Genomic DNA, 23146 nt, shown 5'->3' with positions numbered 1-23146 from the left:
AGCTATATGAATGCTTTTTAGGTATTGCGTTTTGATATTAATTATTAGTCATGATTGCGTGTTGTAAGGATATAATTATTTATCTTTATATTGGGACCATCCCTAAAATAAAATTTGATATACCTAAGTAAATAAAAAGGATTTCAAGTTATACACATTTATATTTTTATAAAAATCAATGTTTTTTAAAATAACTATAAAAAATATTGAAACGATGAATTAGTAAAAAATCTACACGGTAAAAAATTGAAAACTTAATAAAATAATAAAAATGACGATAAAATATAACGTAATAATAAGATGTGGATCTGTGACAAATTCACATTTTATAAGATTTTTTTACAATAATTGTAAGTTTGAGTAAGAGTTTAATCTTTGACAAAAAAAATCTTTTTAATGTTTTCAGATACACATTTATTAATTAATACAGTTGAAATTGTAAATTATCAAAAAAATGTCTCAAATTGCAAGCTTCGTATTTTTTCCGCTAGGTGCCTCTGTTGGTATATTGATTCCCTTTAAGAATATTCTACCAGCGGACCGCTTTTCAAAAATAAACAAAAACTGACATTAAATGACTATTTAAGCGAGTGTAAATTAAATAGGTTTCAAGAAAACATACACAGTTATCCCGCCATTTTTTCATATATGTATTATTTATATGTATATTATTAATGAAAATTCCGCCATTCTGGCTATAATGTTTTATCTGTGTCCCTGATAACTATCTTGAGAAATCATATTACAATACGGTAGAATTAACTACACTACTACACACTACTACACACTATTATGTATATAATAGGAATGTGTACCAGAGCTAAGTTTCCAAATTTCTGTGATACAGATTTATTCCACTCACGTCGGTGTACAAGAATATTATTGTGTTATAAATTCTGTTATAAAGTATCAAAAGATTTTTGAAATTTCTCACATCACCCAATTAGGAATAGTCTTTGTTGGAAGTAAACAAATTTAAAGTGTCTGCGTAGGATCAATAAAAATCTTTGTTTTTATTTAACACGTCATATTGTGGTGTATTTTATAAAAATAAAAAAAAACATTGTAATATCATTTTTATAATAAATCATTTTTTTTCACATGAACAAGGAGTCTGGCTTAGTAAAGTAAACATTTACATAATTTCTCTAGTTTTAATAAGATCACTGTAATATTTGGCGGAAGCTTTCGGTGTCCGAGTTCTGTTTGGAGAATTAAAATCTACATGGTACAGTCCAAAACGTTCCCTAGAAAAAAATACAACGTCAGAATGAGTAATTAATAATTTAACAAAATTTAGAGCTAACCACTAAAAATGAGATCATAAGGTATGTGTCCTTATTTTTAATTCTAAGTATTTAACTTACGGCGTTCATAATAGTAGTATTATCTATCTTTACCTCTCGTACAGTTGTCATACGTGCGTTTCTGACATTCAAAGTAACAATATGGCAAATAAGTCGAGCCTACTAAAAATTTGTACGTTTCAGTGACAAAATGTTTTCCTAATAAAAGAATGATGGTAAAGGAGATACATAATGTATGAACGAGTGTAGTTTAAAGGAAATCTGCTTTTATATAATATATCTATAAAGTCAAATTTTGAAGCAGGCGGTATACCTACAACAAATGGAAAGGCCATTAAAAATAACCCTCATATTAGAGGGAATGGAACAACTGGACTCCAGACAATTGGACGCCGCACTGTCGTAGACACGTATACAGAACGTAGACGAGGTATTTTAATCAGTTTCTATCTATTACTTAGGAGTTTTAATTTATTTTACTCTTAACATAATGTATTTTTTGCGGATTGAGAATTACCATGCTTAAGGTTTTATATAAAATAAAAAACTCTTTTTTCGTTGGAACTTAAACATATGCACGATTAAATCATTATTTATGTCTGCATATTTACATTCTCACCAACTATTAAATCATAATATAATCATTTAAATATAAATAATAATATTAAATATTTTTTTTAAAGTACCTATAAGTACCTAACGTCTATTTATTTTCGAATTCCATGGCATCCAGTTGTCTTGGTGCCAAATCGTCCTAGACCCATATTAGACGATCAGTGGAAGCAATATTCCAATAAATATGTTGGACAGTTTGCCTCCTGACCATCACAATAGCCAATTCTTGACTGGGCACGGTGGATTCGCTGCCAAGCTATTTGAGTGTGGACTCATCACCCGATCAACATGTCCATGTGGCAGAGAACTACTAGACGCAAACCACATCCTCTGGGAATGTCCGAAAATGTGCTCCGAAAGGGAATAGCTGATGTTCAACTTGGTCCAACCAGCTGTTGCGCCCATCTGGCCGTCGAAGCTGGTCGCCATGGAGGCCAACTATAATTACGCCGTCTTATTGCGGAAGATCTCTTTATGTCCGTATTGTTTTAGTTTTGTTTTTACATATTATATGTAAATTAATGAGCGTAATTTATTTTTGGTAATTCTCCGTGCTCTTCTCTACCATGGACACTTTGATTAAACTATGTCTCAGTAAACTCAGTCAAAGCACACTTGAGTGCATAGTGACCTCGGTCTTGGGCATTTGCTCTTGAGGCATTCCCAGACATAAACAACTGCTTATGCTTCACAATCAAACGTAGGGCCTCGTGATACGCTCGATTATGATCGAGTGCGGGGCGGGTTGGTTTGGAGGGAACTATTAGGTAGTTGAAGATTTAATTTTAGCAGATAGGTAACTGAACGGTCCTCGAATATATAAAGAAATCGGCATTTCGCCAGGTGCAATTTGAAAAATATTTCGTGAAATATTTGGTATATTAGACGATGGTGTGAGATATCTTCCGTGAATTCTGAAATCGTTTCAGAAAAATACCAAGCGCCAATGGTTCTAGGGGACTTCGGAGCAGCCGCGTGAGGACCTCGTATTAATTTTCATCGTTTGCTAAACGTCTGGAAAATATATAACACATAGTGTATTATAGACACCCTGCGTAAAAAATAGAGTATACGTAGTCAAAGTAGCAAAAATACATTGATTTTTCAAAGTTTATGGACATATTGTGATGTTTGGTATGATGATAATAATAATATTACTTAAGTTTACTTAAAAATAATTACACGTTGTTAATACCTAAATTGTTTCTGATTTTTTTATTTTCTTAAGGGGGAGAGGCATGCTAGCAGAGAACCTAGCGGAAAAATACGAAGCTTGCAATTTGAAATTTTTTTTGTTTGTTTTAGTTATAACTCAAATTGTAAGCATCGTATTTTTCTGCTAGGTTTTCTGCTGGCGTGCCTCTCCCCCTTAAAAGTGTGTTATTTATACTAAAAGGCGATGTATTTACCTACCAGAGGCACCTAGCGGAAAAATACGAAGCTTGTAATTAGAGACATTTTTTTGATAATTTACAATTTCAACTGTAGAACATGTATCTGAAAATATTAAAAAGAAAAATATTTTGTTTTTTATGTCAAAGATAAACTTACAATTAAAAAAAATGTGAATTTGTCAAATGACCCTATCTTATTATTACATAATATATTTTATGGTCATTTTTATTATTAAAATTTAGTTTATTAAGTTTTCTATGTTTTGTTTAAAAGATTTTTGACTTATCATTGTTTTCATATTTTTTATATTTATTTTTAAAAACATCGATCTTTATAAAAATGTAAATGTGTATGGTTCCAATATTGAAGCTCGATTTTTCCGCTATGTGCCTCTGGTAGGTAAAGACATCGCAGAGAGAAATCGAAAGAATTATCGGATTCTCAATTTATTTAATTAACATAAACAATTTGATAACGTTAAGCATTTAAAAATGTTTTTATTTATTACACACAGTTTATAAATAATAAAAATAACACGCTTACGTAAATCCTTCTCTCCATTCGAAATTGTCCATAAGAGTCCAAACAGTATATCCGGTGATAGTGCATCCATCGTCAATGGCGTCCAGCAATGCATTAAGATATTCCTTATAATAATTAATTCTTTTCAAATCATTTAATTCTCCTTTGTCAGAGAATCCATTTTCAAATACGACGATTTCAGGATTATCGAAGCTGTCTTTTATCCAATTCAATAGTTTCCTGAAGCCCCAAGGTACGACCTAAGTATTCAAAAAATATTTAATAAAGTAAGGAGCATAGAAAATATGAACATAAAATATTGTAAATGAGGTAGGTACACACCTAACACACCTATTTATTATTTTCTGTGTTTCATATTGTTATTACCAACATTCTTACTACATGACTTTCACATATCTAATCTTACAGGAAAGGAAGGCCAACATTGTTGGAATCAAAAGCGGTATTTAAAAAAATGGAGGACAGCAATTATTATTAGTAGTCAAACTGAAATAAATATATATATTTACATATAGTCTAAACATTGGGCTCCCAACTGGTTTTTAATTAGGAGCACATATATGGCAAATAAACGAGTAGCTAGCAATTTTTTTTATGTTCAAACTTCCTACCATGTTGATTAACAACAACATACACCTGACAATGCCAAAGATTGGTGATTCATGACTGTCTCTAGTATCTGCCAAAAGTAATAGTACCTATTTTATTATTACAACGTTTTTCTTAGCTCGTATTCTTATTTGTCCGGTACAAATCTTGCAATCGATTTTTAACAAACTTCCCGACATTTTAAACTTTTAAAATATATCAGAACACGATGCCGATGCATTTTTTAAAAAATACTTTTAGCTATCTTTAAGTAGAATTTAATTAATTTTCAGTTAATTCTGTTTTGTATGAAAAGTTATTTCGATACCATTATTGGTTGCTAGGGGGTCCTAGCAACTAAATTATTAATATATACATGCATTACTATGGAAATCAATATGAAATGACATTTCATTATTCAGTATTTCTATCAAGTACAATTTTTTCAAGTCAAGTTTATATGATTCAACAGAATATTTAAAAAAGTTGTATATAAAAAGTTCTTTTTATCTTGTAATTATTTAAAATGATTTCAGAATAGATAATGAATAAACTGTATGATTTCGGATATCAACATTTTTCAATTCGACTGATTCGACTGTGCCTATGTTTTTGCATCGAGATATTTGAAATATGTTTGAATTTGCCATTATCTGGCCATTTGAGGATAGGAAATCTCCCATGTACCAACTGTCAAAATTAAAACAAAAAAATCTGGATAAATATTCACGAACAAATTTGGACACTTAAGTTATGATTATATTATGCTACACGTTGCGTACTATCACGTGACGTCACAGTAAACTGCCATTACGGAAAAAAGTGTGTACCTAATGTCGTTTTTCTTGATGTTTAAAATGTTATCAAAATGACACTCCCATCCCTTAGCACATTTTGAACCTTTACACGAATATTGTCGATTAGCAAAATCTACCGAAACAACAATGAGGTTACCTCACGTTGTACGGTACTGCATCGACACCTGCATGACTTAATGAATGTTTTCTATCATTTTCTACATGCGTACACATTTTTGACTCATATCAAAATCACGTGTTTTTTGTTTTTAGCGGTTGGCACTATATATTTTCTATAAGAATATTGTTTAAAGGTTGGGTTCTGTTCAAAATATTATCTATGGATGTAATATTGCAAGTTATTTTAACGTACGCACACGTGGAAACTATTGAAATTAATCGAAATTAGCATGAACAATGAATAATAATTAAAAATACTACCTACTAATACATTGGAGTTGGCACTCTCCATCATAGAATTTACAGAGATGGTGATCGTTCAAAATATTCTACAAAATGACGAAACCATAGACTAAATTGGTTGCCGTGACAGCGTGACAGTACGCGACGTACATCTCAATATAATCACATCTCTGGGTACACATTGGCAGCAATGATAAAATTTAATGATGTAGATATTATCAAATTTCTATAAATAAAATATATAGGTAGCTATTTCGATATTCAATATGTTCAACCGTTGATTAGGCATGGTTAAAAAACTATTTTTTTGTACTGTGCACTATGTGCACTATGCATATTAATCAAATATTTCCCGTTAGAGATATTATTTCTAGTTAAAACCCTAATATAGCTGGACTTTACGTGGAAGGGTTGGTTTGTAAATATATTATGATTGATTTCACCTTCAACCAGTCACTTTCAGCGGTTTCCCAGAAGTCTTCTGCGTAAGCATCCACCCTGAGATCATCAGCAAGCGAAGGATTAGGATATCCTGGATCCGAAGTCAGCGTTTTCACCATCCTTGTAGTGTAATGATTAATTCCGAAGAAATCGTATGACCCTTGGATGTATTCTACCTCTTCTGGAGTGAAAACTGGAAGGCGCGATCTGGCGTATCCTTGTTCTTGACTACGCTGTGCGATAGCTTCCTTCATCACGCGAGGATAGTCTCCGTCTTTGGAGAATATGGGATGGGCATACCATCCAATCTAAAGTACAAAATAAAAATATAACATACGTATTAGGTATACAAGATTGTATTAACAATATATATTGTTTATTATTATTATTGGTAATAGTGCCGCAGAGCATGAGCTTTTATAACTTTCTTTTTAGACCAAACCCAACCTAACCTAACATACCCCAACCTAATATAATCTTAGTGTGGGATAATGATGCATCGAAATGTATTAAAATTTAAAATTAACAATAATTGAGTACCTTGGTATCAAAGTGGGACATACGCCACCTCCCACTAAATTCATGTTTTAATTGATTATGGTAGTGCAAGTGATGCTCTTTTAAAAAAATCCACTAAAAGTATCAAAAACGGTAGTTTTCATAGAGATTTTTGAGTTTAAAGTTGGTATGTTATATGAAAAACGGTCACTTTTCACACATGTTTGTCAGTCTCCTGTAAAATTTTGTAAATGGCTTATGTTCCACTTTGATACCAAGGTACTCAATTATTGAATCGAAAAGCAACTGTGCCGACCGAAAAAGGTATTTAATATAATTGTCTAAATGGAATAAACGGTTTTCGTAAAAAAAATATATAAAAGCTCTTGCGGGCATCTGCGGCATATTTACCTTATTATTTAGGTTATCAAAATGATTATTTACCTCAAATTGATTAGCCCTGTCTGCTGCAGATATATTTGCAGAAGAATCGCTACCAGCTACATGAAAACGTCCACTCAACGTTAGCGATACTCTACCTGAAATAAACAAAGAAAACACTGAGTGCATTTCCATATTATTGCACTCAAATTGTGATAATGTAATATCTGTGTTTGGAACTAAACAATAGCAGTAGCCAGAAGACATAAAAATGATTTTCCGAAACATCGCACCATCAGTAAAATACTGTTGCCATGTTATTTATAGAAATACAAATAATATTCTTTATCATCATCATCAGCCGGGGTCAATCCACTGCTGGATGAAGGCCTCCCCAAGCTTTCTCCAACTCTCTCGGTCCTGTGTCATTCGCTGCCACGTATTTCCGCCGAACTTTACCAGTTCGTCAATCCAGCGGCTTTTAGGGCGACCCTGTGGCCGTTTCGTACCCCTTGGGTACCACTGGATGACGGCATTTGTCCAGCGGCCGTCCTTTCGGCGAGCAATGTGTCCCGCCCATCTCCATTTCAGCTGTTTGGCAACGTCTATTACATCGCGTACTCTTGTCTGCTTCCTAACCCATTCGTTCCTCTTACGGTCCTTTCGCGTGATGCCCAACATGCACCTCTCCATGCCTCGCTGTGTGACTCTTAGCCTTTGGACATCTCTCGTGTTGAGGGTCCACGTCTCGCATATTCTTTATAAATGCAGGAAAATTCTGTATAAGATAAATTCGTACTTGTTTATATGAGAAAACACGACCTCTTCTCGACTACATTTCTTACTTTTCTTTGAAAGGTAGGAAAAAGAAGATATTTCATTATTATTTATGAGTTACGATAGTATTTTATTATTAAAAATGAATTTTTGACACATTTTAAAACATTGTTTTGTAGTTAAAATTTTTCTTGATACTATTGTTAGTTTTTTCACCGTGCCATTAAATTACAATGTATAATAGCTAGAACTACAACTGTCACGATACCTACTAAAGTTATGTGACGATGCCTCGTATCATCATACAAAATTCATAAACGACAATAGTTAAAACTGGTGCTCTGCATCGTTAACTTTACTCGCGACATCGCGCATCATTAAAATCAAAATCAATCACGACGCCGCGTACCAACAAACTCGCCCAGTCGCACATTGAAAATCGTCTCGAATGGGATAATAGTCATAAATAAAAATTGAGTGCAACATGCAACTTTCTTATGTGCTTACCTATAGGCACGATCGTGCGAGGACAGTGACGTCACACGGCAAGCCAAAATTAATGACGAAGTGCGACATTTCGGGATTATACCTGCGATGCATGTCGGGTGAAAATAGTTGCATGTGACTCCAGCTGTTTTTTTTTTCAAACAAAAATGACGCATTCCACCAATGTGCGGATCTCCATTTGGCAACGTGTGTTTTGTGAATAACGATAATGTCACATCGACGTTTTCGACACGTTGCAGACGTACGAGTTCAGATGTGCGAGCCGGCTAAAGATCACTGAATTAAAACTGTCTTATCGCATCATTATTTTCCGATAGCACGTAAGATTAAATTAAAAGCATATTACTAAAATCAGAACTGTCTCGTTACATTATTATACACGTGCATGGATTTACTGCTGACATTACGTATTATCTCGGCCATAACAAGAAAACGCACTTATAAACACATATTATCTTGCAAGTTGCAAGATTGCATAAGTACATGTATCAAAAAAGTTCAGAAGCTTCTGAATTTTCACACAATAATTACTACTTGCATGGTGGTGCGCATGCGCAGTAGAATGACAGTGGTGAACCTGCCGACAGAAATACGAACTACACCGCACAGAATATTTTCTGATATTCAAACCAATGTTTTATCGATTGATCAATGATCATGCAATATATTATATACGATTTTAGCATACATAAAAATGTATAATGTCTGTATGTGCTATAAATATTAAATATAGTAATCGTATCGTAAAACTTAGGTACTGTGTTAATTATGAATAGATATCAATTTTTGCTAATGATTAATTAACAAGGTACTGAAGAAGGTGAATAGTTTTTCAGTGATCATTTTTTTTCAGATCAAAAACTCAAGAAAAACTCCTGCTTAGGTAAAAACTTATTTACTTACAATGAGAATTCAAAAACAAACAAGTGCGAGTGAGCATTTCTACGGTTGAATTAAATATTGCTTGTAAACGTCGCCGGTAAATATGAATTTGACTGATTACATTCACTTATAAAATGCTAGCACGTGCTGATGAAATTTATTTATTTTGTGTTAAATATAAAGTTAGTGATACCTAATTATTTTTAGTTATTTTAGCAGAACATATGATTAAAATATATTGTGTTTAAATTTGGTACCCGTACTGAGAAGCAACTGGATGGTAAAACGTTTCATAGTTAAGTTGATAATAATAAAATCGAGGTTCTACTGAGCGTTATTCGCAAGAAACACGGCTTTATTTTGCCGAACAATAGGCGCTCTTTATATATCATTACACTGAGGTATGTACTTACTACATTTTAAATAGGGATATTAAAAGATTACAAAAGAATGTAGTTTTCCCAACGAATGTATAAAAGGTGAATTAGCAATATTTCAGTATATTTCGATACTAACAATACCTACATAATAAAATTATCTTAATTGAACATTTTTTTATTCAATGAAATAAACGTGGTTTATGAATTTCGAATATAACAGACTCACCTGTTTGGATTTTTTTCTAATATGTATGCACATTCTGAGGTGTTCCAAATTATAAATTTATTTTATATGAAAATCGCGTGAAATTCCGAAATATTCGTGATTCAGAAATCCGAAGTTTGAACCCGAATATATACATATTATATAATATCAACAAATTGAGTAATAAATTATTATAAATCTTACCCTTTTGTTCTGGACGAAACTTAGTATCGTAGAGATGATACACTCTTGCGTGAGCTTTCAATAAAGTATGAGCACACAAATATTCTGCGATGCCTTTAAAATTAAGAGCCGGCGCATTTACATCGTCTCCATATCCTGCTAAGCACACTTCTCCAGGCTCGTTGAAAGTAAGCCAATTTGATACAACACCTCCAAAAATATTGAATACCACCCTGGCATAGTCTTCAAAATAATCAGCTATCAGCGGATTGGTCCAGCCTCCCAAATCTTGAAGAGGCTGAGGTAAATCCCAGTGATATAATGTAACTACTGGTTCAATGCCATTTTCTCTTAATTCTTTAAACAGAGTCATGTAGTAATTTACGCCGGCTTTGTTGACTCTGTTGCTGAAGCCAGTCGGAAGAATACGTGGCCATGACAAGGATAATCTGTAAAAGTCTACGCCAAGCTCTTTGAGGATTCCAATATCTCTTTTGTAGAAGTTGTACGAGTTGCAAGTTATGTCTCCAGTGTTTCCATCTTTTATCATCTCTGGTCTGACGTGGACGAAATGGTCCCAAATACTCTCGCCTTTTCCTATGAGAAATAATAATAAACATAATACTCTGACATAAGCTTCTCGTGAATACTAATCATACATCGTATTGTATGATTATTTTTTTCCCATAAAAATGTAGTTCAATAAGTTCTTTTTTAATAATTAATAATAATAGGCAGGCGACTCATTTAGGTGTTGATATTGTTACTTTTAAATGACACTGACACCGTTCCAAAGTGACGTCAGAAGAATCTGTCCTTCCTCTACCTAAATTGACATCTTTTCTAGTTATATCGAATCCAGGTTTGCTTTTGTTTGTAATCATGAGGTTATCTCTCTAAAATAATATTAACGCATCAGTTTATAATATCGTGGGTCTCAGGCTCGAATCCTGGGTCTGGCAAGAACATATATTGTTTTTCAATTTGTGTTGGGAGTCAGAGTATGACCTAATGTCCTAATAGGTTGAGCAAGTGGCTAACATCCATTTATCGTAAAACAATATGTTAATATCAACCGTCACTCTGTGGAGGCCCATATTATGATATTATTAAGATCGGACTAAACAAAAAATGAAAATAGTATTCGTATTCTGTCGCTAGATATCGTTAGTAGCAATATGCTCCCCATTAATCTCATGGACGGGGTTCCATAACAATTTGCTCGGGTCATATTCTATTTCCAATATCATGGAACTAGTAAAAATGTAAATTTATTGGCTACCCGGTATGTTAGACTTGTATTTTTTCATTGATTTGGGTGCTTCCCAAAGAGATTTTTATTTTAAGATTTTTAAAGAGAGATTTAATTAAATTTTAACGAGAAATGGTATCATAACATTCATAACACACATTAAAAAAAAAACAATTTGTAAATTCTCAGATGTGGGATTCGAACCTGCGATTCATTGCATCAGAAGCGGTCATTCTGCCATACATCAAGTTCGGTAAATAATTAAAGCAGGAAACATAAATTAAAAATAGAACAATACTACCTATATATTTTACTGACCGTCTACATTCCACCCCCCTTCGATTTGATAGGCAGCAGTTGCCGCTCCGAATTTAAAATATGTTGGAAACTTTCTTCCGGTTCCGTTTCCTTGGCCGAGAACACTGAAAAAGTTTTTGTTGCAAATGCGATGTAAATGTGAAAGTTAACCGATGAAACTAGTTGAAAGTTTGTGAAACGTATACATTTTACCATGTTTTTATTAGCTCGTATTCTTGTTTGTCCCGTACAGATTTTTTCTTGTTTGTGCAAGATTTTTAACTAACTTCCCGACTAGCTAGACATTTGAAACTTTTAGAATATATCAGAACACGACGGGAATGCATTTTTAATACTTTTGGCCTTCTTTCAGCAGAATTGAATTCTTTTTCAGTTAATTCTGTTTTGCATGTTTCGGAAAAAAATCGTTAAAAATAATATTTACTACTCACTATTATTGGTTGCTAAGTGGGTCCTAGCAACTAAATTATTAATATATACGTGCGTTACTATGGAAATCAATATGAAATGTCAAAATGACGTGGTATATAAAAAAATCTTTTTATCTTGTAATTATTTATTTTGAGATACCTATTCACCAAAAAACAAATACAAGCACGCCGGTGACCAAGTTGAGTAAATCGACTTCAAAGTTAAATAAATACGTATGCGATTGTAAAATCTACGTACCAGTTTTCAATAAATTATATAAATGCGGGCTTTATCTTAAATGATCCAGTATTACGATTCAATATAAAATATTGATATTTCTTTATGTTTATTAATGTTGGAAGGAGGAAAGGTCAGGCTAAACGTTCCAACTTTGAAAATATTAAAAATCAATGTTATGAATAAAATGCTCATTAATTTTCATATATTAAATCTTATTTTATGCACACCAATTATATAGGTATGAGGTAGTCTGAAAACTGCACTTTATAGTTTATTTTGCACTACATAAAATATGTAATTTGAAACATGTTTTAATGAGGTATTAGGAAACCACAATTTGCTATTGGTCAAAATATACGGCTGTTGGATTTAACTGTAACCAACTTTACAACTAATCCGGTTTTAATTCAATACTGCTGGAGAAAAGCGATAATATATTTAAACTCAACGAACGAACATATTATTATTATAGAAAAGTATTGAAAATAATTCATAACAAAATAGTATGTACCTACAGGTGACTTCATTATAATTATTGTCTCGCAAAAACAAAAATGCGTTTTCTTTTAATATAACAAACAAGAATGTACAAAGATTTAAATAGTTTTCAAATAATAGACTATGCATGATCGAGTCTAAACCATTTGCACTGTCGACCAGCTGGTTGGTCTTCGGTAACCATGGTTACCAGCAACCAGAAAAGTGGCTGGTTGCCGTGGACCAGTCAACTTACGTCTTTACAAACATTTTTTAAATGTTAACTTATAATAAACAAATTATTGTTTTTTATGGTTTATCATGTTAGTCATCAATAATCATTATTATCTATATAATTTTTGTTATCAGTAGGTATTTAATTTGTTTACCTTATAAAAAGTGCCGGAACCAAGACCCCAAGCGTCGAAATCGTTTTCATTGTACCGAATTCTCTTAATCAACTGAATAATATTTTTTTAATGTACACTATTCATGTGTTATCTTAGTTTTTATAAAGTACCTACTTGTACATGGATAATAATGTACAAAATAATCTACTAATAAGCGAATACTGATAAAAAACAATGCATCAACGCACAATGATTGAAATTCAAATATGTGCACATTTTAATAATAAATTGCATTGCCATAATATTATAATTATTCTCATTAGTTCAGTATACCACTGCATGCTAATCAGTAGCATCGTATATCCTATTGCAGGGTTAGCGAACCTTTTTACGTACGCGTGCCAAAATTTCCAAAATATCATTTTTCAACTGTCTGACATGCAGAGCAGTTTTTCATGGGGAAAAATAGTATTTTAAGAATTCTATTAAATATAATTATGTTCTAGATACCACACACAGAACATAGCACGCACATAGCTTTATCACTTTTCAGTTACGTCATACACTTCGGTCTATCAATTTTGAAACGGTCTGCCAGAATTACTACTAGGTAGGTAGCTCCTCCAAGTTTTGTTTCTTATTTGGTGCAACCATTATTGTTGGTAGTAATAAAATCAGATAAGGCATTCTCTCGCTACAGTGGTGTCAAGCATTGTAAATCGGATAATATCAGAGGTTCGCGGCGCAACTACCCCCGCCGCCTGATAACGATAGTGCGATAATATTATTATACGTGACGCATAAAGTTTTAGAACCGACCTATACAATTATATACATATTTACATTAAACGTAATGCTTATTCTTGAAGAGCATTTGCCTGCTATTTTTTATACAATGCGATCTGTCATTTATTATTTAATTGGTCTTTTTTTCTCATCAAACGCGTGCCATAGATTTGCTACCACTGGCCTATTGTATACCTGAATAGATACACCTTACCGCAAATAAATTGTATAAGTACACAAAAAGTCTGTAAACAACTTTTATACATGGCTTATTTTTTGACTACAGATGTACGTAGGCATTTAACTGGGCTTAAAATAGCTACCTAATCTAATTATTAATAGAAAGCATGCTATATACCTAACAATACATATAAATCAAGGCAATAAAGTCCTTTATTTAATACTGTTTTCCGGAAAAATACACAAACTATCATAATATATGTTGGACCTATGGGCGATCCTAAAAAATATATACCAAACCATAATCGATAAAAAAGATTCTTCTATCTATAAAATATCTAAAATTATACCAATAAATAACTTTAGATATTTTATAAATATCCGATTATTTTTTTACTATTATCTACTATGGCTATGCATGGTTTAATTGAATTTTCAAAACTAACAAACACTTTCTACAATCTATACATTGTAGTCTCAGTTCAATGAAAACAAATTCGTATGACTGGTGACGTTTGTAAGACTGATGTCGGATTTTAATGGCTTACCTCCACCCTTCGCCACAGCTACTCGTATCTAGGTACCTACCAAAACATTTTTTGAGTGACAAGTGAATTTCTGAAAACACAGAAAACTGAAATTAGTACCATACACAAATCCAGTGGCGGTGTTTCATGAAGCAGATGAAACAGTCGCTTCGTCGTATTTTTCACAATTTGGGTGAATAAAATCAATCAAAGATTTTCAAAACTTTAGTACTATAACAGAACAATTGCTATATTTTAACACCCAATGGAGATTTATCGCATAGACTAAACTTTTGTAAGTAGGCCTCCCTCCAAGTTTGCTTGCGCTTCGGATATTCACGTATCTAAAACAACCACTATACAAATCCGTTTATTTTAATAAATATGATATTTGGAAGATAAATGATGACAATATTTATTTAATAAATGGTGATTGCCCGCAACTTTGTCATACAATACAAATACATACGAAAATAATTGACTGATTACATTTGAATTGTAATTCATCTATCTATTATTATTTTTCAAATCAATGAGATAATAGGTATGTAACGATTAGATCTAGGCGCGTGTCTCTCTAAGTCTAACCAAACCTCACCTCACCACTCCATTGCTGATATCTGACCACTTTACTCACTCGTGATGAATTATTGTAAGTGTGTTATTTACGAGAACTTTTATCCTCGGAGTCTTTTATATACGTTGTGCAACTTTTATCAATACTGGTCTTTTAGTTAAGTTATATAAAAAAACTCAAGACACCGATCAAAAGAAAAATAATTCAAAAGCACAGAGAGATACTTAAATATTACTTATTAGTCATTATCGTCAGCTGGAATCGATCTACTGCTGGATGAACGTCTCCCCTAGGTCCGTCCCAAGTCCTTCGATGCCGCGTACATTTACCGAACTTTATGATTTAATCTATCCAGCGGGTTTTAGGGCATCCCTGTGGTCGTTTAGTGCACCTTGGGTACCACTGTATGCCACCATTTATCCAGTGGTTGTCCATCCCATTGCCATTGTATATGCTTAGCCACTATCACATCGCACACTCTTGTTTGCTACATTATCCATTCGTTTCCTGCACCTAGTCTTTCCGCGTTATACCCAACATACATACATATTTCCATGCCACGTTGCGCTACTCGCAATTTTCTTATATTAAAAGTCTTTGTTTCACACGCATATTATTATGTTACCACTGGTAGCACACATCGGTTAAACACTTTACGTATGTTTAAGACATAATGGGAGGTTACTTTACAAGACACTATTCAGGTGCCCAAATGCATTTTATGCCGAAAACGTAAGTAAACTTAAATAACCATGTTTATTAGAATAAAATAAATATTATATTAATAATATTATACCTAGTTAGAGTGAATATCTTAGCTATATGACGAGACTCATTATATTGCACATTTCAACTATATTATTATTAGGTAGATACTTTTAATTTTCCCACAAAACACACGGACACATCACACGGAATATAGTTTGGGAAACACCGACCTAATGAATGCCTTATCGAATGATCTTATCTTAATATGATTAAGTTTAATAATATTTATATCACAATTTGAATATAGAACGATGTTGTCTGACGCGTAAAACGGTTGTTGGTTCTTTGTTCTGGTCTGACTGATATATATTACGTTTCTGATACACCTACACAATAGTAAATAATTATTGTTCAAATCTGCTATTTATAACTCACATACTGAGCGCTGATAAAAAATTGCGGCGAAGGTCTGGGATATTCATTTTTACTTTCTTTCCTGCAGTCGCACTGACATGACATGCCGACAGTCAGTATTGGAAGATTTTTTATCTTTATGTTCCTTCTTTATGGGCGATTTGTGGGTAGAGCAACCGCACAGAGCACCGAGATTTAGAGGGCGGCAAATTTTGGAATACATACATACCTCAGAGTAATGATAATTATGAGTGCTTCACAAGCATAGTGAACCAAGTCCATTCTGGTTATTTTTGAGTAAGCTATGTTCAAACATAATATTTGAGTATTTCTTATTCTGTAAGGGTGATTAAGGGGGGACATGCTCAGCGTAGGTCAAAATGGAGCTTTTATTGCATTTTCAAAGCATGATCCTGGACATTCCTTAAACGTTGTAGATAATCTATTTTTATAATTTTGAAGCCTTATTATCCTCTATATTTATTTTAAACATTTGATGACTGCATAAAGTATTTTTATTACATAAAATAGTATTCTTTTAAACCTCTCGCTCTGATGTTTTAGAATATAGTCATATTTCAGTACATGCATGTGCAGTGGTGTTAAGATTTTTTACATTTATTAATTTTTAAACGCATTTATAAAACCATAAGTATAATTTATGTCGACATTATTATAGTGAAATATTTACGATAAAAAATTATATTGATAATCTCTGTGATCCCAAATTTGACAAGAATTAGGCATTTTATTATTCAAAAAATGGGCAAGATTAGCAAATTTGAAGATAATTCTAAAGATACTAATTATAAGCTATGTCTTTGACCATTCAAGTGTGATAAACATCCTACGAATAATGATTGCTTTATAATAATTATTGACCTATGAATAAGGTAGTATTTTTTTGAAATACGCCATTTCTCTTGGCATTCTCCAGTGGTTAAGCTGCAACATACGGCCGTAGCCATAAATTGACAAACTATAATTGAAGTAGGAAATAAAATATTTGTTAACGCGCGTGTCACTCATATAGCAGGATAGGCGAACCCCTTTACGTATGCGTGCCAAAATTTCCCATATATATTATTTTTCGACTGTCTAACGTGCCGAGCAGTTCTGCACTTTGGGAAAGAAGTTTTTAAAAATTCTATTACAAAAATACCACTCACAGACTATAGCACAGATATTAAAGTTGTATCCCTTTTTTCAATTACGCCATATATTTCGGTCCACCAATTTTGCAGCTGTCTGCCAGAATTACTACTACTTCACCATATTTGGTGCCGACATTTTTTTTGGGTAGACTTCTTTTTTGTTAACTTATTAATTAGTTTGGTTGGTTACGGATGAATTGACAATAGAATTGCTCCGATAAGATGAGGCATTCTTTCGCTACAGTGGTTTCAAGCATTGTAAATCTACCAAAATTAGAAGTTCGCGGCGCAGCATCCCCCGTCGCCTGATGAGGTTGCTGCGATAATATTATTTGTGACGCAATATAACGCCTAAGGACCGACCCATGTAATTATATATTTACATTAAACGTTATGCTTATTCTTGAAGAGTATTTGCCTAGTATGTTTTATACAATGCGATCTGTCATTTATTATTGTTTTTATCATTATCTGTATTTTTTTCTCTTTAAACACGTTCCATGCAAGATCATTTCACGTGCCACTGGTGGCACGCGTGCCATAGGTTCGCCACCACCGATATATAGAAAGCTCCTATTTTTCGGCAAAATGAAGCCGTGTCTCTTGCATATAACGCACAGTAGAACCTCGATTTTATTATTATCAACTTAACTACAGTGGAACCCCGATCTCTCGTTCTCGTATAAATCGTTTTCCCGCACGGATCGTTCATTTTTGAAAGTCCCGCCAAACCCGTTACCCGATTTATCCTTTTCCTTGATCTATCGTCTAAATATTATGGTCCCTTCACAAATATTATCCCGATTGACCGATTTTGTTGAATATTTTTCATTTCGCTTTTGTAGAATTATTTTTGATACATACTACAGATCTTTCAGTCTGCCTCGCATCTCGTATCACGAATTTTTATAAGTCGCAACTAAAATACCCTCCATGAAGAAAACTGGAACTCTAACTGAGAAATTGAAAATAAATACAAAACGTCGAAAAACATCCAGGAGAAAAACGAGTTTTTTATTTTTTATATATCTTGCATTTATCGTTTTTTTCTTAGAGTGCCTTGAAAACCGTAGAATCGGGGTTTCACTGTATGTATGAAACGTTATACCTACCATCGTGTTGCTTCTTAGTACGGTTACCAAATTTAAACACAACATAGTTAACCATATTATGTTCTACTAAAATAACTAAAAATAATTACCACTAACTTTACACTATTATTACAATAATTACAACTAACTTAATAACTTTATATTTAACACAAAAATAATAAATTTTAGCAACGTCATGCTCGCAGTTTTTAAATGAATGTAATCAGTCAAATCCATATGTGTCACTACATTTCAAAATCAGCCAAGTCCACCTTTAGATATTTTTGACTTTTTTGTGAATTGCTGAAGAACTACTGCTTTCTAACATTTTTGCATTATCAAAATGTGGAGTTTATTAATTTTGAATATTCTATACTCGAAATAATATAAACTTTCACCCTTGTGACTGTGTTTTTGAGAAAACAGAAAGCTGTTTTTCTCCGATTCATCTATTATGGATTTATTTACTGGCTACGTTTGCAAAAAATATTTGATTCAGCCGTAGACATTCTATCTTACTCTAATGCATAATGCCGAATGCTTACTCACTCGCACTTATGGTTCGTTTTTGTTCAGGCCTTGATACCCATGTATATTTTTCCGGGGTATCACTATCACGGACCGTCCTGGGCGGATTTATTGGACGCGCTGACAAGGGGGCTCTAAATTAAAAGAAATGTAATGAAAAAAATAATATTCCAGATATATATTATAAAATTTACTCTAAATCATCTCAAAAATATCTATAAACAAAACTTCCATAATTCGATGTGGCAATGGCTAGAAGAATGTCAAAAATGTACCTATGTATCGTTTTCTATAAAAATAGTTTTAATCTTATTATATTAATTCATAGTATTACATGGGCCGGACATATAGCTCGAAGAAGGGATAATCATTGGACAAATCTAGTTATCCAGTGGTACCCAAGAGGTACAAAAGATAGACCTAGAGGCCTCTGGATCGATGAAATGATAAAGTTCTGCGAAAGTACGTGGCAACGCAACGCACAGGACCAAGAGAAGTGGAATCAGCTTGGAGAGGCCTTCATCCAGCAGTGGATATATTCAGGCTGATGATGATAATGACGAGGTATGTATCTACATTTTATAATAATCAAATGCGATTTTTTGTGCCATTCTTGGGTAGGTATTTATATTTTGTTTCACAATAAAAATATATACTTACTGACCTACATTATTTATAGGGAGAGTCAGTGTCGGTTTAATCCGCCCTAGACTAGACCGTCTTTTAAACAGATGTTGACGATTGATGTTTTAAAAATTAGAATCTTTGAGAAGAAACGTCTTTTCTCAGTTTTAATGCAATATTATGATTAGTCAAAATAAGAATCTTGCGTACCTACTCGAGTGAACAGCCATTCACAACCAAGGGCATGGAAAATTATTCTTCTTAGGACTCTGCCAGCCAGTGACGTCCCGTGGGGGTAGGCAGATTGAGCGTCGCTCAGGGGCGGCAGTTACTCGAAGGGCGGCAAATCGAGGAGAATCATTTGGAATAGCTAAAATTATTTTGTTTACATGTTGTACAATAAGAGCAGTGCGCACCCGGGGGGGGGGGGGGGCAAGGGGCCCTGGCACCCCCCAAACATGAAAATTAAATTATAATTCATGACCATGAACATTTTCAATTATATAATTGTGCAATATATTTTTTTATTATTATATCTCAATACTCGGCAGCTCCATTATTAAAGTAGATGTATTAAAAATCGCCGATAATTCACTGTGTAAGTACCCTTAATTTGAACTAAAACACCATTTGAAAAACGTTAATGTAGTGTTTCACACTGCCTTTAATCTTAGCGGTAGGTAGGGGGCTCGCCAAATATCCTAGTCTGAGGGCCCGTTTCAGGATGTGGAGACCATGGTGTAGATACAGCGAGTGCAATAGACAAAAGACCGATAAACGAGAAATTAGGCTGTGAAGAAAAAGAGCCTATGGGACTAATTTACATTCTCCTCCTTGCCCCCCCCCCCAATATTAAATCCTGCGTGCGCCACTGAATAAGAGCATAGTGAAAATGATAAATCTAATAATCCCTCTATTGCCAAATGGTGCAAACCAAATGTGTCTGGTGATTTGGGTATCTAAAATAATTACCTACCTATTATTATATTATATTTATTGACTTTTTATATCTAAATACTGTTTAAAAAAAATGGGGCGGTATTATGGCGCTGGCTAGGAGCGTCATTTTGTCTAGGAACGTCACTGCTGCCAGCACAATTTAAAAGACTTCCTCATTCGTTACGTCACGGTCAAATAGATGTGTAGAGCGTAGCTTTTTAATCTTGGTCTGCAATGTACAATTATTATCGTTATTTTGTATGACGTGGTCAAGTAATTGGAGAAGCTATCTATAAACTTCATGGGCATTTTAAACCTATTCATTTGAGTACTACATTGAGGATTCTCTACATCTCGAAATTCTTAATTTCATTATACACTAATTGCTTGAGCACGTGTCCATGTTGTGTCATACAAAAGAATAGAGAACCATTTTTTATTAACATTATATGAATTATAATTGACATTACTTGGTAGATAGGATATAATTAGATGATAACAATTGAATAAAAATACTACATTCATAATATTGTTATCATTAGATAGATGTCAGAATAATTCAGTATTTAATTGTCTGCGGCATGGCCCCCAGGCCAAGATTTTTTGGCTGGCCCCCTACACATCGCTAAGGTGAAGGGCATTGTGATGTTCTACTGTAGTGTTCCCCTGGTGAAATGATGTAGTGTTCCCCTGATGTGAAATTAGGGGATTTTCGTTTATTTTAGATTTTTTGTTTTTAAATAAATCTTGAATTATTGAGTTGTCGCCACTTGGCACCATATTATGAAGCACTGATCACGATCCCCTTTTGTTGTAGTGAAGTAACATGTACCCTTCGACATATTGGATAAACAGACATTTCAGTAGTCAGGATATACACTACAAATAATATAAAAAAAAATTTTTACACTTGAACTATCATTTAATTATCTGAATCGTCATATCACATCTAATTGCATCGGCCAGCCACATATTTTTTAATGTTATTATTCTATAAGTAAAATAGTAACTGCAGGCCACTTTTAAAAAGTATTATAGCAACTTTGTGGCGTTTATCTCACTTAATTGGTGGAATCGCTACGTCGGGGCCCCCAGGCTAGAGCCTTGTCAGCACCCCCTTTGTGGGGGCCATGGTGTGGGGTGATCAGTTTATATTTCAAGTGTCTTCGCTCAATCTAACATCACAACTATAGCGATTGATTCAATGAGTAATGATATCACATTATGATACTTCATAGTTGAATATTCTTATTTTTTAGTCTCTTAAAACAGTGGTCCCCAATCTTTTTATCGCCGCGGATCGATCATCGTTTGATAATTTTACCGCGGCCCGCTGAGGGGGGGACGTTGATTGTTTCTATTTAATATCTAATTCTATTTAATCTGATTTAATAATTTTAATTTAATTGTATTTAAACATGCCTTCAAAATAAAATACAGTTACACCAAAAAATTAATATAAAGTGATTTAACATTTTAACTCACTAGAACCCTGAGCTTGTTTCTTTGCAACGAGACGGTTCCATCTGGGGGTAATAGGAGACAATGACATCCGCAGAAAACCCCGCTTATAATCTCCATATTCATCATTATTTTTGTATAAATTAGCAGTCAATTTAATTTTCTTATCAGGATTACATTAGCATCATGGAAAATTTAGGAAAACCTTTCAATCAATTTAATATTTTAAACATAATCTGTTTTTATATTAATGATTTAAAAGAAATATAAATAATATTATATTTATTGATGACTCCATGATGGCCAAGCAGCTAACGCGTCAACTTATAATGTCGGGAGTCCAAATTCGAATCCTGGGTCTCGCAAATACACATATTGTTTTTCAAAGTTTGTTGAAATCTTTCTAGGATCAGACATGGTTAAAAAAAATATAATATTATCATTCTTCTTCCTAACAATACAAACCTATGTGCGTCATGATCTCTTCCAATATCTGCCTCCTTCCGAATCTGTCCAAAACTGCTCCTCTCCAGTTTTGGATGCCCAAGGTATTATTACTTGTGATAGGTACTTATACCTCCGAGAATATAATGACATTTCTTTGCGAATACATTGAATTCAATAAAATATTCACATGAATAAACTACTGGACTGGGGAAATGTTTACAAGACAATAACACTGTATCTCTCATTGCCGCCGCTACTTTATCAAGGTTGTTGTAACCATATCACATGGAAATACCTAAGCAATTATCCGAGATTCACAATATAATATCAAAACTCAATCTTTTTTAGATCTCATGAAAAGTGGTGATTTTAGACACACATAATATATAACTACTAATTTATATATTTATAATTACAGGTATTCTGTTTTGCTTTCTTTATAATTATGTTATGTTATCACTCTTCTTTATATAATTATGTTTACCATCTTCTTCACAATACTATTATTTATCTATGGAAATTTTACTGGTTGCAACACTTTCACTTTTCTATTTTTATATGTATTTATAAATTAATGTCACCTTAATAAAATAAAATGTGAAGCAAATCCTTTTTCCTTTGGCACTCAGATGTTACGTTTTTTTATGCCAAAATATATTATATTAACCGGTTCTATGCCTTCACCGAGTTTTCTCACTCTGAGGCCATGATCTACAGGCCGCACATACAAATTTCGCGAG

The 23146-nt window shown here is 33.3% G+C and overlaps 1 protein-coding gene across 8 annotated transcripts; it reads right to left on the bottom strand.

Annotated features, from left to right (window-relative positions):
* Positions 1-977: 977 nt before the first annotated feature.
* On the bottom strand, positions 978-16109 carry LOC147072570 (myrosinase 1-like). 8 transcript variants are annotated; one of them, XM_085946908.1, is made up of 8 exons: positions 16043-16109; positions 13010-13140; positions 11493-11596; positions 9944-10519; positions 7052-7146; positions 6112-6417; positions 3861-4099; positions 978-1247 (listed from the first exon to the last, which is right to left on the bottom strand). In XM_085946908.1, exons 2-8 carry the CDS (start codon positions 13057-13059, stop codon positions 1136-1138), a joined length of 1482 nt encoding a protein of 493 aa, XP_085803034.1. In that variant the 5' UTR covers positions 13060-13140; positions 16043-16109; the 3' UTR covers positions 978-1135. The 8 variants fall into 8 exon arrangements, with proteins under 8 accessions (XP_085803034.1, XP_085803038.1, XP_085803036.1 ...); XM_085946912.1 differs by having other exon boundaries at positions 979-1247; positions 13010-13143; positions 15837-16109; XM_085946910.1 differs by having other exon boundaries at positions 979-1247; positions 15837-16109.
* Between the last annotated feature and the right edge of the window lie 7037 nt (positions 16110-23146).

The sequence above is a fragment of the Rhyacophila brunnea genome, unplaced genomic scaffold (genome assembly GCF_057557595.1).
Source record: "Rhyacophila brunnea isolate RB1 unplaced genomic scaffold, BYU_Rbru_1.0 scaffold_2, whole genome shotgun sequence".
In the NCBI taxonomy this organism is placed as follows: Eukaryota; Metazoa; Arthropoda; class Insecta; order Trichoptera; family Rhyacophilidae; genus Rhyacophila; species Rhyacophila brunnea.
This window is presented reverse-complemented; position numbering and strand designations above follow the sequence as displayed.

What these genes read in the sequence shown, in the direction of transcription:
- LOC147072570 (XM_085946908.1), bottom strand. Translation starts at nt 13,059, where the DNA reads ATGAAAACGATTTCGACGCTTGGGGTCTTGGTTCCGGCACTTTTTATA. An exon ending in AGGGGGGTGGAATGTAGACG is followed by an intron (nt 10,520 to 11,492) that starts GTCAGTAAAATA and finishes TATTTCTCATAG; the next exon opens with GAAAAGGCGAGAGTATTTGG. An exon ending in GAATGGAGAGAAGGATTTAC is followed by an intron (nt 1,248 to 3,860) that starts GTAAGCGTGTTA and finishes ATTTTTTTCTAG; the next exon opens with GGAACGTTTTGGACTGTACC.